The sequence below is a fragment of the Crocodylus porosus genome, unplaced genomic scaffold, assembly GCF_001723895.1.
Source record: "Crocodylus porosus isolate Cpor-Errol unplaced genomic scaffold, CroPor_comp1, whole genome shotgun sequence".
NCBI lineage: Eukaryota > Metazoa > Chordata > Crocodylia > Crocodylidae > Crocodylus > Crocodylus porosus.
In genome coordinates, this window is record NW_017728948.1 from 77,453,073 (window position 1) to 77,467,503 (window position 14,431).

Here is a 14,431-nt window from a genome sequence, read left to right on the forward strand (position 1 = left end):
AAACTGAACAATGAAGAAGGTAATTTATTCTATAATATAGGGATCCTTCAGAATACTTATGTTTATCTTTCTTTTTCCTTCCTTGCTTTGCTCTACTTTTCAGATTATCAGTTTATTAAATGTCTTCACACCACAGAAATCTCTGGAAGAGTTCCAGGATGTGTAAGTAGTGATTTAAATATAACCTTTAGAGGGAGGTGGAGCCTCATATTGCACAATGAATACAATAATCCCAGAACAATAGAAAGGATGACTTCCTTTAACAAGTCATCTTGTGGAGATGAAGAATGAACCTGTGAATGAAGAATGTCTGTCTATTTTAAATATAAGATACTGATCACAGTGGTGTCTAAGTACAATAAAAAGCATGCTGCTTATAGTTCTTGAGATTATGATATGTGCGTGCCCACACACATATGTGAATATGAGCAGCTAAAAGTAACTATGCTTCTTGCCTTTGTGTTAATGGTTTGCTTAAGGAATTATTGTTATATAATTCCCTGAGGTATGTGAGGTTTAGAAATGCAGTAATTCACTCTGAAAGAATTTCCTTGTAAAAGAGGGACTCGTGTGAAATATGTCCCCCTTTCATATTTATTTTGCAATAACCTTTGACTGTGTAAAATAATCTGCCTTGGGAAATAGTGCAGGGTACAGAGAATTACTAGCATCTCCACTGAACATTGCCTCTTGCATGGGTACTATTGTACTTAGTCCTGTCCTGAATGAAATTGCAGATATAAAACAATACTTCTGACTATCAGCTGAACTACTTCTGTCCTTCAGTCATTCCACTTTGTTTCACACTGTAATGCCCATGCTCACAAAAGGAAGGGGCATTATAATACTGTCTGGAGCCAGCCTAGTGCTACCAGGTCTCTGCAGATAGAGGTGGTGCTTCATTATCTTTATCTTGTGATCCTTGCAGTTCTGCACAGATTTGGTGAGATAATCATGTGATTGTTGATGAGCCTGAACTGTGAAGCCAAGATATCAACATGGATCTAGAGTTTTTCTCAAAGCCAGAGGGACCTCTAATTTGGTGTTCCAGTCATGGTCCAGTTACCTTTTTGATAGGAATAATCCCATGAGAACTGAGGTGGTAGGTAAAATCAACACAGATTACCTCTCCTGGAGGACTGAGTTCATATTTTATTAAGGCTATCACTCAGGCTTATTAAGCAAAGGGACAGGGTAATGTTAGATTAGTTAGTTGGCATTAGAACAGCAGAAAGTAGGACTGGGTGGCACCTTCGATTCAGAGAGGCATAAACTTTCATAGGAAACAGCCTACTTCATCCAATGCGATCAGATCATACCGGAGCACCCAGTCAAACATGGCAAAGATGAGTATCATGGTCATACATTTTTACCTCCTTCCTACTTTTTCCATCCTTCTGTGAACTTTGAGACCAATATTCTGAATGTGCTGTGTTACTGTTTTTCATGGATGGTGACCAAAGACCGATGAAAGACTTGGCTGGTACATACAGCCTTTTTATGTTGGTGTCACCATGTTTGAAAATAGCATGCTGAATGTTCTGTGTGCCTATACAGAACCCAGTTGTGGTGATGTAGAAAATGGTGAGCTCTAATAATCCATTGATTTTAATGGAACATCAGTAGAATGATGGCTGCATAGCAAGTATAGTAAGACCCAAACCATAGAATGGATTAACTATTCTTTGAGCTCAGCAGCATGGCCAGTTCAGAATCTTCTTTCCCTCAGTGTTGCCAATGGAAGTAAAAAAAGAAACCCATCATGAAGAAAGAAAAGTAAGCACTGGTTATTACAGATAAGAAGCTGAAGGGTTTTATTTCTGCCCAGGAAGTAACTATATTACTTTATTCTCCTCTCTAGTTACCTAGTAATGGAATTGATGGATGCCAATTTGTGCCAGGTGATTCAGATGGAACTAGACCATGAGCGAATGTCTTACCTGCTCTACCAAATGCTGTGCGGTATCAAGCACCTTCACTCTGCAGGAATCATACACAGGGTAGGGGGGAGTTCTCTTTGAAGGGCAAGATGGTTGCTCATTATTGTCTTGATTTGTATTACCATGAAAAATGTTCAAATCATTTATATTTAGTTTCAATTGTAGCTCAAACCTTTTATCAAGACCCAAGCTTCTCAGTTTAAACGTTGAGACTTCCTGGTGAATAGCCTATGTTTGGGAAGTTAACTGTCTGATTGGAAGCTAGGGTCAACTTAATCATCAAACAGAAAGTAATGGGTTATAAGCAGTATAAACAATATCAGTAAAGATTATCTTTGGAATAGGTGGAGATGACTGTTGTTTCTCCTGAAACTCCAGCTGTCTGTGACAGTTGGGACAGTTTAAGTGGAAACAAACTTTAGCAAATTAAAATATTGTAAATCAATGGTGCTCAAACTATATTCCAGTGATCACCTGGTGGAGGTCCAGGGAGAGCAGCTGGTCACATGGAATTGGCTGTTTTCATTGTCTTCATGCCTCAAAACAAACTAAACTTATGTTCTGTGTATCCCTAATATAATTTTTCCATATGAGCCGTCACTGTGGTTGCCACATAGGTAATATTTTATTATGAATGAGAGGGGAGGTAGTCCATGTGACTGCTGTTAGTACAGTAAACAATCCATGCAAGTGTGGACAGGAGGAGAAGTGGTTCGGCTGAACCTGAATGAGTGAAAAATTTCCAGGAGACAATCTCTCTTAAGTTGTTCCCCATGGTGTGAAAATAGCCTGGAAACCCCTCCTAAAAAATATCAAGCAAGTCTTATGGTTTATGAAAAGGACCCAGTCAGACTGATGGACTAGATGTTACAGTATACAAAGACCTTCCCCAGTGTGTGTTTTCCATAGAAAATGTAATATGTTTGAGTGTCACAGTCTAATAGTTTTCAAGATAAAGAAGTAGGTCAGGTTCTTTCTGCAAATAAAATATTGAAATGGCCCCACATCCATGGCTAGTGATGGGACCAAGTGGGCACTGCCCCTTTCAGATATTCACATGGAACCAAAGTATTTCTATTCTCATTCTCTGAGATTTTAAATCTAATGATTTAATACCCAAGTATTTCTGTCATCCATGTAAAGGAATCATAAAAGAGCAACTGTCCCCTTGGGCTCTGATTGTGTACCAGTATGACACGCATTTCAGTACAGGCACCAAAACAACAGTGTATTGAGTACCATTGCTGAAAAGTGCCTTCTGTTAATAGTTACTGTTTCAGAGCAATAAAGAAGTGTTTGGACAACCTCCTAAATTATCCAAGTCATCACTGCTTTTATAAATTGTCTTCATAAATGGAATATGTCTCATTTCATGTATGTATTTTGCAGGATTTAAAACCAAGTAATATTGTGGTAAAGTCTGACTGCACATTGAAGATTCTGGACTTTGGATTGGCAAGAACTGCAGGCACCAGTTTCATGATGACTCCTTATGTAGTGACACGTTACTACAGAGCACCAGAGGTCATCTTGGGAATGGGCTACAAGGAGAATGGTAGGGCTGTACTTTGTAAAAAGCACAATCCAGGCCAAAGTACAAGGTCTGTCTTTGCTATATAAGGGCACCTGGAGGGGTAAAACTAACAGAAAAGGACCACTTGAATTGAAAATCAGGTGATATTAAACATGACTTTCTAATTGTTACATGCTGGAATAACACATGGTACTTGTCATGTAGTTTGCACTGAATTTAACTGCATGGGCTTGCAGTGTAACAGAAAACCTGTGATTAGCTAGGACTCCTTTGCCTGACTGACCAATCCTTTTTTGGCCAGGTTTGTAACACAGAGGCAGCTGTGGCTAAGAAGCAATATGGGAACTGTTAGGATTGTCAGAGGAGATATTCCAAATCCAAGTCATCTTGCTCGCAGAGCTGTCTTAGTGAAGAAAAAGAAGAGATGAGTCAAAGCCAAAACTTGGAATCCTAACAGTCCCTAATGTTTCCAGATGGAGACCTAGATCTGATTCTTATGACTTATTCCTACTTTTCTCAGAGACTGAATTAAAATCCCGAACTCTTACTTCCTGATCTGTTGGGGTGTTCAAGATCAACATCTGATTGTGTAGCTTGAGCCCATATCTAGTGAAGAAGGAAAGGGAGAAAAGAGATGAGAGAGGAAACTGAATACCTTTTTGCTGCCTCGTTTGTATGTAATTTTTCTAGCTGTAGATGGAAGTACAGTGAAAAATCTAGCAATAAACTGGATATCACTTTGACCCTAGAGAGGTTCTGGGATGCAGGCAGGGCTAATTTAATATAGTGGACCCAATGAGAAAGGAAATCACGTTTTGTAAAGGAAAACTCTTTATTTCATATAGAGTTCTTGTTCTGTAACAAAATGAAGGATGTCAAGTGCCTAGGTGCTAGTTAGATCAGGACAGAAAATGTAGTAAAGTAAATGAGTAGACATTCATTATATTACTATTTCTGTTGCCAAAGCCTGCATTTCCCAGTTCAATGAAGGGACCTTCTTAATGTCAAATGTAATATGAAAGTAACATGTCCTCCAAAATGATTTGTTTTGAGTTGAAGAATTCAATTAGCATGCAATAATATTTTAAGAAACAGCCGAGTGACAATGTGATTTGTTCTTTTGGATTGACTTCAGTATTTAAGCAGTCCTATGGGCACACTCCCAATACACCTTTAAAATCCACAAGCTATTTCACTGTAGGAATTACCAGTGGTATATTGTAAATTCACAGATCAGTTATTAATTATGAAAAATAAACAGGAAAATATCCCTCCTAGAAATATTGTTCCTACATTTTTCTTTGAGTACCTCCAAAAATCTCAGTGTGAATCAGGATCAAGTCATCATTTCCTGATCCTAATGTTGAGTTCTTTTTAGTCTGAACTGAGTTAATCTGACTTTATGAGGTTTTTCTCTCAAAGCATTTTACAAGAGATTGTTGTTGTGCTTGATACAACAGAGAAAATTCTTTACACTTTCACACTGTTATCACGATAGCCTAAATTGAATTTGGGGCACTTTTGCAATCAGTGGATCTGAGGCAATACTATGAATGTATGCAGCACTCAAAGATCCTGAATCTGTGCCCACTGAAGGAAGTGGAAAGACTCCCATTGACTTCCACAGGAAATGAATCAGGCTCAAAATGAACAAAGTACTTTGCTATTTTTAGTGAAGTGGGGTGGGCGGGAGGGGTGTTCAACTAAATTCAAGATACAAAGAAGAAATTTGGAAATGAGGCTCATGCAGTCTGAGGAGCTGATTTGCAGTGGAGCCCCAGTCCAGCTCCCGCAGAAGTCAATAGGATAGATTATTTACTAGTCCATTGCTCAGGTCTGACCTGCCACATTCCATGAACTCCCCCACTTTTTTTCTCCCTACATTGTGCATTGACTGTGTGAAGATTTGTTCACTACTTTCATTTTCTCTTTGCACTTGGTTGGCTAAAGATGCATAGTTAACACCAGTTTGCCACCCTCCCTATGGAAGGACCCACAACCATCACAGAAGAAAACACTGCATCAGGCATGCTCTCACCATCCTGTGTCTCCAGTGCCTTTACCCTCCTTTTCCTTACTAGAGCATTTCACCCTTATTTTATTTTACCAACAGAAAAGTTGTTTGTTTGTTTGTTTTTTTTAAGAGAAAAAGGGAGAAGAAAAAGAAGCAAAATTGGTTGTATAGCCCAAACAAGAACTCAAAGTTGGGAAAAAATACACTGTTTCTTGAAAATAGGTTTTCCTCCTAATCTCTCTCTCTCTCTCCCCCTAGATATATCTATAGATATAGAGAGAGCTTTTTTCTTGTAAAACTTCCAAGGAACAACCTAACCAATATGTGCCTGTGCACATTACAACTTGTACCCAAAGGCAGTGTTGGGAAGCATAGAAATTTTCTCAGGACATGTTTGCGTTCCTTCTGCTCGACACTCTGTATTGTAGTGCATATATCGTACACAGCATAGGCAGCACTTGTCAGACTTCATGTTCTTTTCCAGCTAGTGTGTAATTGAATGGCATCACCTGTATAAAGGGCAGATCCCATAGCAGGAGTTCTAAAGACTCCGTGAGCGTAGCAGAGAGTATACCTGTTCTCCTTACTCATGTGGAACTCCGTGTGTAAGGGCTGCAGGTGTAGATTGTATCCTGCTGGGAAAAGCCTATAAACAACCCAGAGTACCACTACTGGATGATTCCAGATTATTACTATTCTTTGTAAAGGAAAGAATTTAGAGTTTTGTTTTTTCACACTTCTTTTTTTCCCAACCACTACAGTTTTTCTTTACAAATCAAACGCAGCTTTATGTACTGATTAATTTTTGCTTTTGGATAAAGTTAGTCTTCCACACAGTCTGAGGGGTGAAAGGAAAAGGCGCTTCCTTTGGAGTTTGTTCATTCCTTTCTTTTTCACGTGTTCCGGAACATATAGCCCTAAAACGTCTACTGAATTATCCAGATAATTTTAACTTGGATTAGTCATACCTTCAGCCAATTACTTTCCAATAAATGAAGCCTGCTTGTGAGTTCATTTGGTGGAGGTACTTTTTTCATGTTACCTGAATCAGAAAAATGCTGTATTGATGAACCTCTGTTTGGTTTTACAGTGGGGAAAAAATATAATATATTTTTTTCAGCAAATGTAACAAAACCTCTGATGATGCTGATATTTTGAATATTTTCCAATACTATTGAGCTTGATGCTGCTTTTATTTATTTACTCATTTATTTTAGCTTTCGGCGGGAGGTGGAAAAAATAAAAACTGTACTGTTCTGATCAACCTGCTCTTTTTCCCCTCCTTTAGGAGTGAAGTGTCTTAGTTAACTTTGCTTTTTTTCCCCTCCCCTTCTTCACTTCCCTGTCTCTGCTGTTCTAGTGGATATATGGTCTGTGGGATGCATTATGGGAGAAATGGTTCGCCACAAAATCCTCTTTCCGGGAAGGGACTGTATCCTTGTGCCATTTGCTGCAGCTTCATCTATTTATGCATTCCTTTCCTCCACCCTACCCCCTTTAACATACAGTGAATATACCAAGACTTTAATGATAGAAGCAAAAAGTTGACTTGATGAGGTATGAGTAATTCTGAGTGGGACCCACCCATTCATGATACAAAATAGATGCACACTGAATTATTTAAATCAATTAATCTTTTATTATTATAATAATTATTTTAAAGGTCCCTTTTTTGTAAAAGTATGTGTACCATATTAACAAAAACCCTCAAAAATTTTAATGATCACAATTTTGCAAGCTTTTCTGACAGAATATTTTTCTTTAAAAGATAATCAATCTTGGCCCATCTGTTCCTGTAAATCTGCTCTGATGTTTTGAAATTGGTAACTTCATGATGTTTGTGGTGACATCATAATCTTTTGCTTGCTAATGCATCATTGATTTGGACTCATTTCAATGCTGTATAGGCTCACAATAGAGTCAATACAACATTTTTTCTGAGAAATTTTGATTCTCCTAGTTTAAAACAACCACATACCTAGCATGATTTCCAAATTTGCCAGAGACTGGATTCCCACTGATTTAAAAATGGACTTTCCTTCACTTGCATGAGGTCTGTGTCATTATCAAAACTGTACCCCCCTCTATCTTATGATTCTGAGCTCAGTTGATATTCTTTTTACCACCTGAAGTGGTGAAAGTAATATTAGAAAATGAAAACAAAAGAGGTCTTTACTTAGCTTTTAGCTTAACAAAAGCTAAATAATAGGCTCTACCTGCAGTAGATAGGAAAATAGATTTGTGTGCATCAGAATAAAAATGCAAGAGCATGACATACTTTCTGCTTTCAAAATAAAAAAGAAAATGATGATTGGCATACTGGCAGAAGGATGCCCATAACAATCTGGAATCAGCAGGTATATTGTCAATTGGGATAACAAATCCAGTTATACAGATGTAAGTTCTGACAACTAATTATTTTTTCTTGGCTTTTCAGTGATCCTTGTCATGTTGAATGAAGTTAGGCCCATGCTGTCCTGATTATGCAGTGGGATCCATTTGAGAGGCATCCTGTGAGAAACAGTGAGTCTCCACATGGGTCCCAAAGTCTGCTCACATGTATGTAATAGTAGGATTGAGGTCTTACAAGGGTCATCGACATGTATCATGTTATTTTTTTCCCCAAATACAGACAATAGGGGAAACTACAAATATCACAATATCTCCTACTTGCTAAAGAGAGTATGGAAAAGGTTTTAAAAGCTGCCACTGCATTCCAAATGGTGAATGTATTTACTGGAATGTCACAAGAAATGGGAAGTTAAAACATGTATAAAGAGACTTTGGATCATTGTTTAAAATTATTATTGGCTAGTCCAGAGTTCTGAACCTAAAAGGTGTTGAACCTCTCCTGTGAAGTGTTGAGTCCCCTCCATGCTTACTGCAGTCAAATAAACTGTAGGTGAAACAGTTCCCAAGAGGCATTCAGCAATTTGCAAGTTTATGCCAGTTGCTCGTTATGGACTTTTTCACTGTTACAGTGGAAAGTCAGGGGTCCAAGAGTTATTGGTGTCAATTTTCACCAAGTTGCCATGCTGTTTTTCGTGTTTCATTTGAAGTAACATGGTGCAAAAGTCAACTAATATATCAAATTGTCAGGATTCAGTGGCAGTCAATGCAATAATTTATTTTCTTGAAGACAGTGGGTGGTAGATTAGGTTGACCATAAATCTAATAAATCCACCAGAATACAGCACAAAAAATTATTATGAAAAATGTAATATCTTGGCAAAGTGTAGGTGTCTCTTTGCCAGCAGCAAACCAAATAGTATAGTCATGTTCTTCTGCTGCTTTGTAACCACACATGTAAAATATCTGGAAAATAGGACTCCCCTCCGCTCCCCCCCCCCCCAAAAAAAATCTCTAACCAGGCATGTCTATATGAGACAGTGACTGTGCAGTAGCCGAATAAGAATGTGTAGTAGTACATCACAGCATGGATAGTGCTTATACGTGTACTAAATAAATGCTTGCTTATACAAGTACTGAATAAATGCTCAGTAACACCTTTTGTAGATGTGCATAATGAGTATGACTATTGCTTTCATTTGATCATGACAATCTTCCTTTTACTGCCTGTTTCTTTTTCAGAGGTAGCCAGAGAGTATTTTCAAAATATCTTTCACCAACCTAACGTTCATTAAAATCTGGCCCGAATAGAAAAAATGGTAACTGATCATTTGATGACCCTCGCTTCAAAGCCTGATGCAAATTCTGGGGTAGTCCTGTTATTTTAAATCATTGGAAATCTCTTCTTTTGGGTCTTTTTCAAAACCATTGGTTTTATGCTGGCTTACTTTGGGGTTCTTTTGGCAAGGCGAGTTCAAAAAAAAAAGAAAAAAATGGACTGTATAAACTCATTCCCAAATTGGTATTCATTTGATCAGTCTGGTTAATCAGTCTGATCGCATGCTCAGTGAGAAGTTGCCAGTGTCAGTAGCTTGGATTGTGTGTGGGTTTGAGTTATTCCTCCTGCCCCAACCGCTTTCTTGTGATTCTGTGGATGGGCCGGTCCAGTTAACCTACTAGATACAGTAAGTGATGAAAAAGTACTTATTTGGTAGTAAGTAAATTTCTTTGAAGGTCTTTTTCCACATCACTTAGTGCCTTTCTGACCATATTTGTTTTCCCATCTGAAATGGGTATGACCATATAAAAATAAAAATCCTCATTTTTGTCATAGTTAAAAGAATGGCTGTTGCACTCAGTTGAGATGGATGCAGGGGGCTGGCTCAATTTCTAATTTGGAACACAAACCCTCTTATGAGACTGGCATAATATACCCAGAACATTTGAGAGCTGTTGCTATGTTTGAAAGAAAGGCAGGTTTTAACAGCTAGTCATTCTGGAGCAAAATAGCCATTGAATTGAGTCACTGCCATCTCTGAATAAAGCTTACTGTTGCTTTCTATTAGATTTACGTGGAAACTAGGGGTCATGAAAGATAGATTGTAAATTAATTCATATTTATTTGTTACGAGGCATTTGTAGGTGACTTAGTAAAAACATCTAAATTCTTAATAGGCTTAGGGATATAGTCTTGTCCCAGTTGCTATGGATTTATGCAAACAACTTGAGTTCATATTAATAGAAATTATGTATTCATTCAGAATGGGAATATATTTTCTAGGTTTAAAATGTTCTTCAAAAAGAGTGTTTAGCTAGTTCTTATCATGATTAGAAATGAAGACTTAGCAGCAGAAAATTACAACTGTGGGCACAATTCTGAAAAATTCACCTAGTCAGTAGAAATCATTAAGGGTTTTTTTCCACAGTAGAATCAGGCTTCTAAGTTCGTATCATTACAGACAAACTAGTTGGTTTTGACAAAATATCAACCAACATGGCTCCTTTAGCTCCAAGTGTGCTAAGTAAAATCTGCATATAACACCCTTTTATTTTCCTGCTATTGACCTGAAGTGGACATTTCAAACAGTGTAAGAGAGGCCATTTTCCTAAGCTTGTAAACATTAAGGGATTTCATAATAGGAAATATAGCTTTTGACAGATTTCCAGCCTGATTTATTCAGACATTCTGGTAAACTTCCCTAGGCAAATTCTGAGCTGCAGCTTCAGTCTTTCCTCTGCTTTCACACAGACATGCTGCTAATGAAAGTAGTAGGAGTTCATTGGACTAAAGATGTAATTAGAATAAGAAACTTAGGGTATTGCCATTACCAACCTCGTGAAGGCTGCCAAATTTAGAGGAGAACCTCTGACACTGGTAAAATTTTGCCACTGACTTCATGCCTAGCTACATGAACAGCACATGCCCCTGGCGGCTGAGGGAGCATGGCTGTGCTGGCAATGGCAGGAGCCCAGCGGTGGTGAGTGGGGAGCTCCCGCAGTTGCCACTATGGGGGATGAGGTGGGGGGCAGTGACCACCCACTGTTGGCGGTGGCCAAAGGCGATCATGGACCTCTCGCAGGTGCCACCGGCGGTGCCAGTGGCATGGTAGCGAGCAGTGATCACCCACCGGTGGTGCCTTTTTGTAGGGGGTGCACCGCTACATGCACCCCGTATGCATCACCCCTGCCTAGCTAATATCTCTAAAAACTCATGACATTTTAGTTTAGGGATGTCTTTAAAATCTCATAAGACTTCAGTTTAACTTTGTGTCTTATTCAGTGGAAGGAAAACATTAAACACTGTTAACTTAGTTATTTAAAATGAGAGATTTTGTTATTTAAAATGAGAAATTGGTTTACACAGATCAGATTGACTTCCCAGAGACATACTCAATGCTTCTCCTTTGAAATAATAAATTCGACTTAGATTGTTTTATTTCCACAGTGTAGGAACATTTATTCTCAGTAGTAAGAAAGTACCTAGTTTGTTTCTACCTTGAAAATGGCTCTAATTTAGGGGAGATGTGCATGTGTATAATACCCAAAGAAGACTGAAGGTGAAATATTATTGTAATTATGAATTGCGGTGTTGCAGTAATATCCAAAAGCTTTAAGGTATGCTCAGGACAGATTTTATCAGGTGCTATGAAAAAAGAAAAACAAAGGCTTCTGTTAAAAACTTAGAATTAAGTGAGAAAGGAACATAAAGGTTACAATAATGGACACGAGTTCAAGAAAACTTCTGATTACATATACCTATGAAGATGTATAACCAGTGTTCTTTTAAAAGTAACTAGCATCCACAATTGAGATCAGGGCTCTCAACAGTGCTCAGCTCCCATTTTAAATATCTAAGCTAGGTAGTCAGATTTGCAGGAACCCTGCAGTTTCCATTAAGAACAATGAAAGTTAAATGATGAATTCTGAAAATCTGGCACACATTTTTCCTTTGATTTAGTTATTGGTTTAATGCTCTTCATGCTTACTAATACAGGAATATACATATAGAGAAAACTGCATATGCTGTAGCGAGTAGTGTGATCTAAGTTACAAAATGGGGTTGCTTTCCATAGCTTATGAATTAAAAATGAATATGGCTAAGGATAGCTAGAGCTCTATCTTTGTATACTGAACACTAGTTAAATTATTTAGTGAATGAAGCTAGGGTTTTGAATGAAATTTTCTGTGTAATGAGTTATCCATTTTTCATTTTTTGATACAATTTCTAGCTCAAAACATCTGGCTGCCATTTCTGTGTGTCCTAAATAATATTGTTTTAAGTTTGGTTTGGTTTTCCTTAAATGAGAGACCAGTGAGACAGTGAGTTTTTAAATGGCTGGTGTTGTTCTCAGAGCTTGTTGGTGGGAATCGGTCCCACCAACTTGGACTACTTCCATTTATTACCAGAAGGTTTGGAGCTTTGAACATTGTAGACTTATGCCCAAACAGAATCTTCCCCCATAAAAGTGAGGTTTTGGTTTAGCTCATTGGTTTTTTGGTTACTGGGAAAAGAGTTTGTGTTTTAGTGACATTTTCTCCAGGTCATAAGTAGTTGCTTACATGGGAGATCATTCAGCTCAAAGGGTTTTCAGTGACATGTGCATCCATGCAGGTAAGGCATAGGCTGGGACTTCAGCAGTGTTTTTAATTTTGTTGCATGCCATATGCAAACACTCCACGCATACATAATTTATGGTCCGTTATAAACACAGTGTGCATATTCGTGCAGATTCCCAGCTAAATCCTTCATACAATCCAAGTAAATGGTTTACATTAAAGAAAACTCTAAAAACATCCAAAATGTTCCTCATAACCTTGTAGTGGCAGCATAGATGGTTTGTCACTAGTTTCCTTATGCTCGTTTGAGAAGCTTGTGTATGGTAGATCTATAGAATCAATGAGTTGGAAGGGACCTAGACAGATCATCTAGTCCAACCCCCTGCCATGGGCAGGAAGGAGGACTGGGGGTGGCAGGGGTCATAAGACCCCAGCCAGGTGCCTATCCAGTGTCCTCTGTATGTAGTCATGGATCTACCTCCCTGATCCCACTTCCAAAAGTCCCCTCTAGAGTGAAGTGGGTTCAGCCTCTGGAACAAAGTTCTGTACCACAGCAGGATCCAGCCTGTGGGTGAACTCTATAACATTCAGAATGAAAATGCCCTGCTCATTGGCTGATGACTTCTATAGATGCCTAAAATTAACTAGAAGGACCTCTTTTTAGCCCAAAAGTCCCCTAGGTGTCTGAAGTTTTGTCCTTTTTCACTGTCCAAAAGGTCCTCAGTCTGATCACTCTTGCCCCAACCGCTATACACATTTACAATCTGGACAGAGTGACACCCAAGTCCTTCAAGGGTAGATGTTCTCTGAGCACCTTTAATCATGTCAGTAGAGTTGAGTTCAGCACAAAATACAGGACCTGTGTCTACAGTCAGAGAGAAAAGGAAGAAGATAATAGGAATTGTGCCTGCCTTTTTAAATAATGCTTAAGTAGTTTGAGCACTCACCCAGGTGGTGGGGAATCTGGGTTTCATTCTCACCTCAGCTGGAAAGGATTAAATCTTGCATCTGCCATGCCCCAGGAGAGTGCCCTAATCAGGTAATAGGCCATTCTGGAGGGGGCAGCATCCTCTTAAAAAGCATTTCTCTAGCCAGGTACCTATATTTTTGTGCCTAAAACCATTTTCTAATCTGGCCCCTGTGGGCGCGTCCACACATGCAGGAACATGCGCTTGCAGCAGCTCAAATAGAAGCAGTGCAAATTTCAGCCTGGGCTGTTTGCCTTGGTGCACATGCTCAGACATGTACTTCGTTGTGGAGCAAATTGTGCTACTTGGGGCAAAATAATCCTTCCTGGCTCCTGGATCTGCAGCCAGGGAAAGCTAGAGCCCAGCCAATTGGTACCTGGGGACACTACCCCTTGTGTCAGCTGGACTGCTGAATTATCCCTGAGAGTTCTCTGCACCCTTTACCCACTGCAGCAGTCTGACAGTGGGGGCTTCTGCCTGGCTGTGACCTGCTGCACACCTGCCAGACTCGGATGGGGACCACATAGTCAGTAGAGGCATCTGCCCCTCTGGGCCAGCTGCTATTAGGCAGTGTCTGCAGGGTTGGCCTTTGTGCAGCACTACTACCTTGTGTGCCCCTGACCGGCCATCTAGGCAGCTATCACCCAGAAGATGTTCCCAGTGTGGTGACCTGCTTTGAACTGTCAAGGCATGTCCTCCTGACCCCAATTGTGCCAGGGTCCAAGGTGCCAGCTCTGAGCAGGCAGGGTCCTGCCACTGGCCTCCCTAGCAGGAATTCTGGTGTTCCCCACTGGAAAACTGAAAAATCCCAGATAAAAAAAATCCCAAAGTCACTCTGTAAAATACCCTGAAATCCTATGTTCCTCCACAATGAAAACAAAAATACCACTATATATAGAGACAGAGAGCCAGCGATCAGTTGGGCAATGTTTTATTGATATATCTACAGTGTTAAAGCAGTTTGGAAGCCTACCAGTGTCTCTGTCATCATAAAATGAATTCTAAATACCTATATGTTTTGCTGCCCCCCACAGGGACCACAGCCCCCACAGAGGCTACCACCCCCCAC

The 14,431-nt window shown here is 39.4% G+C and overlaps 1 protein-coding gene across 7 annotated transcripts in view; it reads left to right on the plus strand.

Annotated features, from left to right (window-relative positions):
• Positions 1–14,431, plus strand: part of MAPK10 (mitogen-activated protein kinase 10) — a 408,832-nt gene that overhangs the window by 317,837 nt on the left and 76,564 nt on the right. For 4 of the 7 annotated variants that reach the window (XM_019552886.1, XM_019552887.1, XM_019552884.1 and 1 more), the window contains 4 exons: positions 104–162; positions 1,862–2,000; positions 3,330–3,495; positions 6,849–6,920. In XM_019552886.1, the coding sequence (XP_019408431.1) occupies positions 104–162; positions 1,862–2,000; positions 3,330–3,495; positions 6,849–6,920 (436 nt within the window). The remainder of the gene's footprint in view (positions 1–103; positions 163–1,861; positions 2,001–3,329; positions 3,496–6,848; positions 6,921–14,431) is intronic. The other 3 variants (XM_019552890.1, XM_019552885.1, XM_019552888.1) reach the window with 2 other exon arrangements.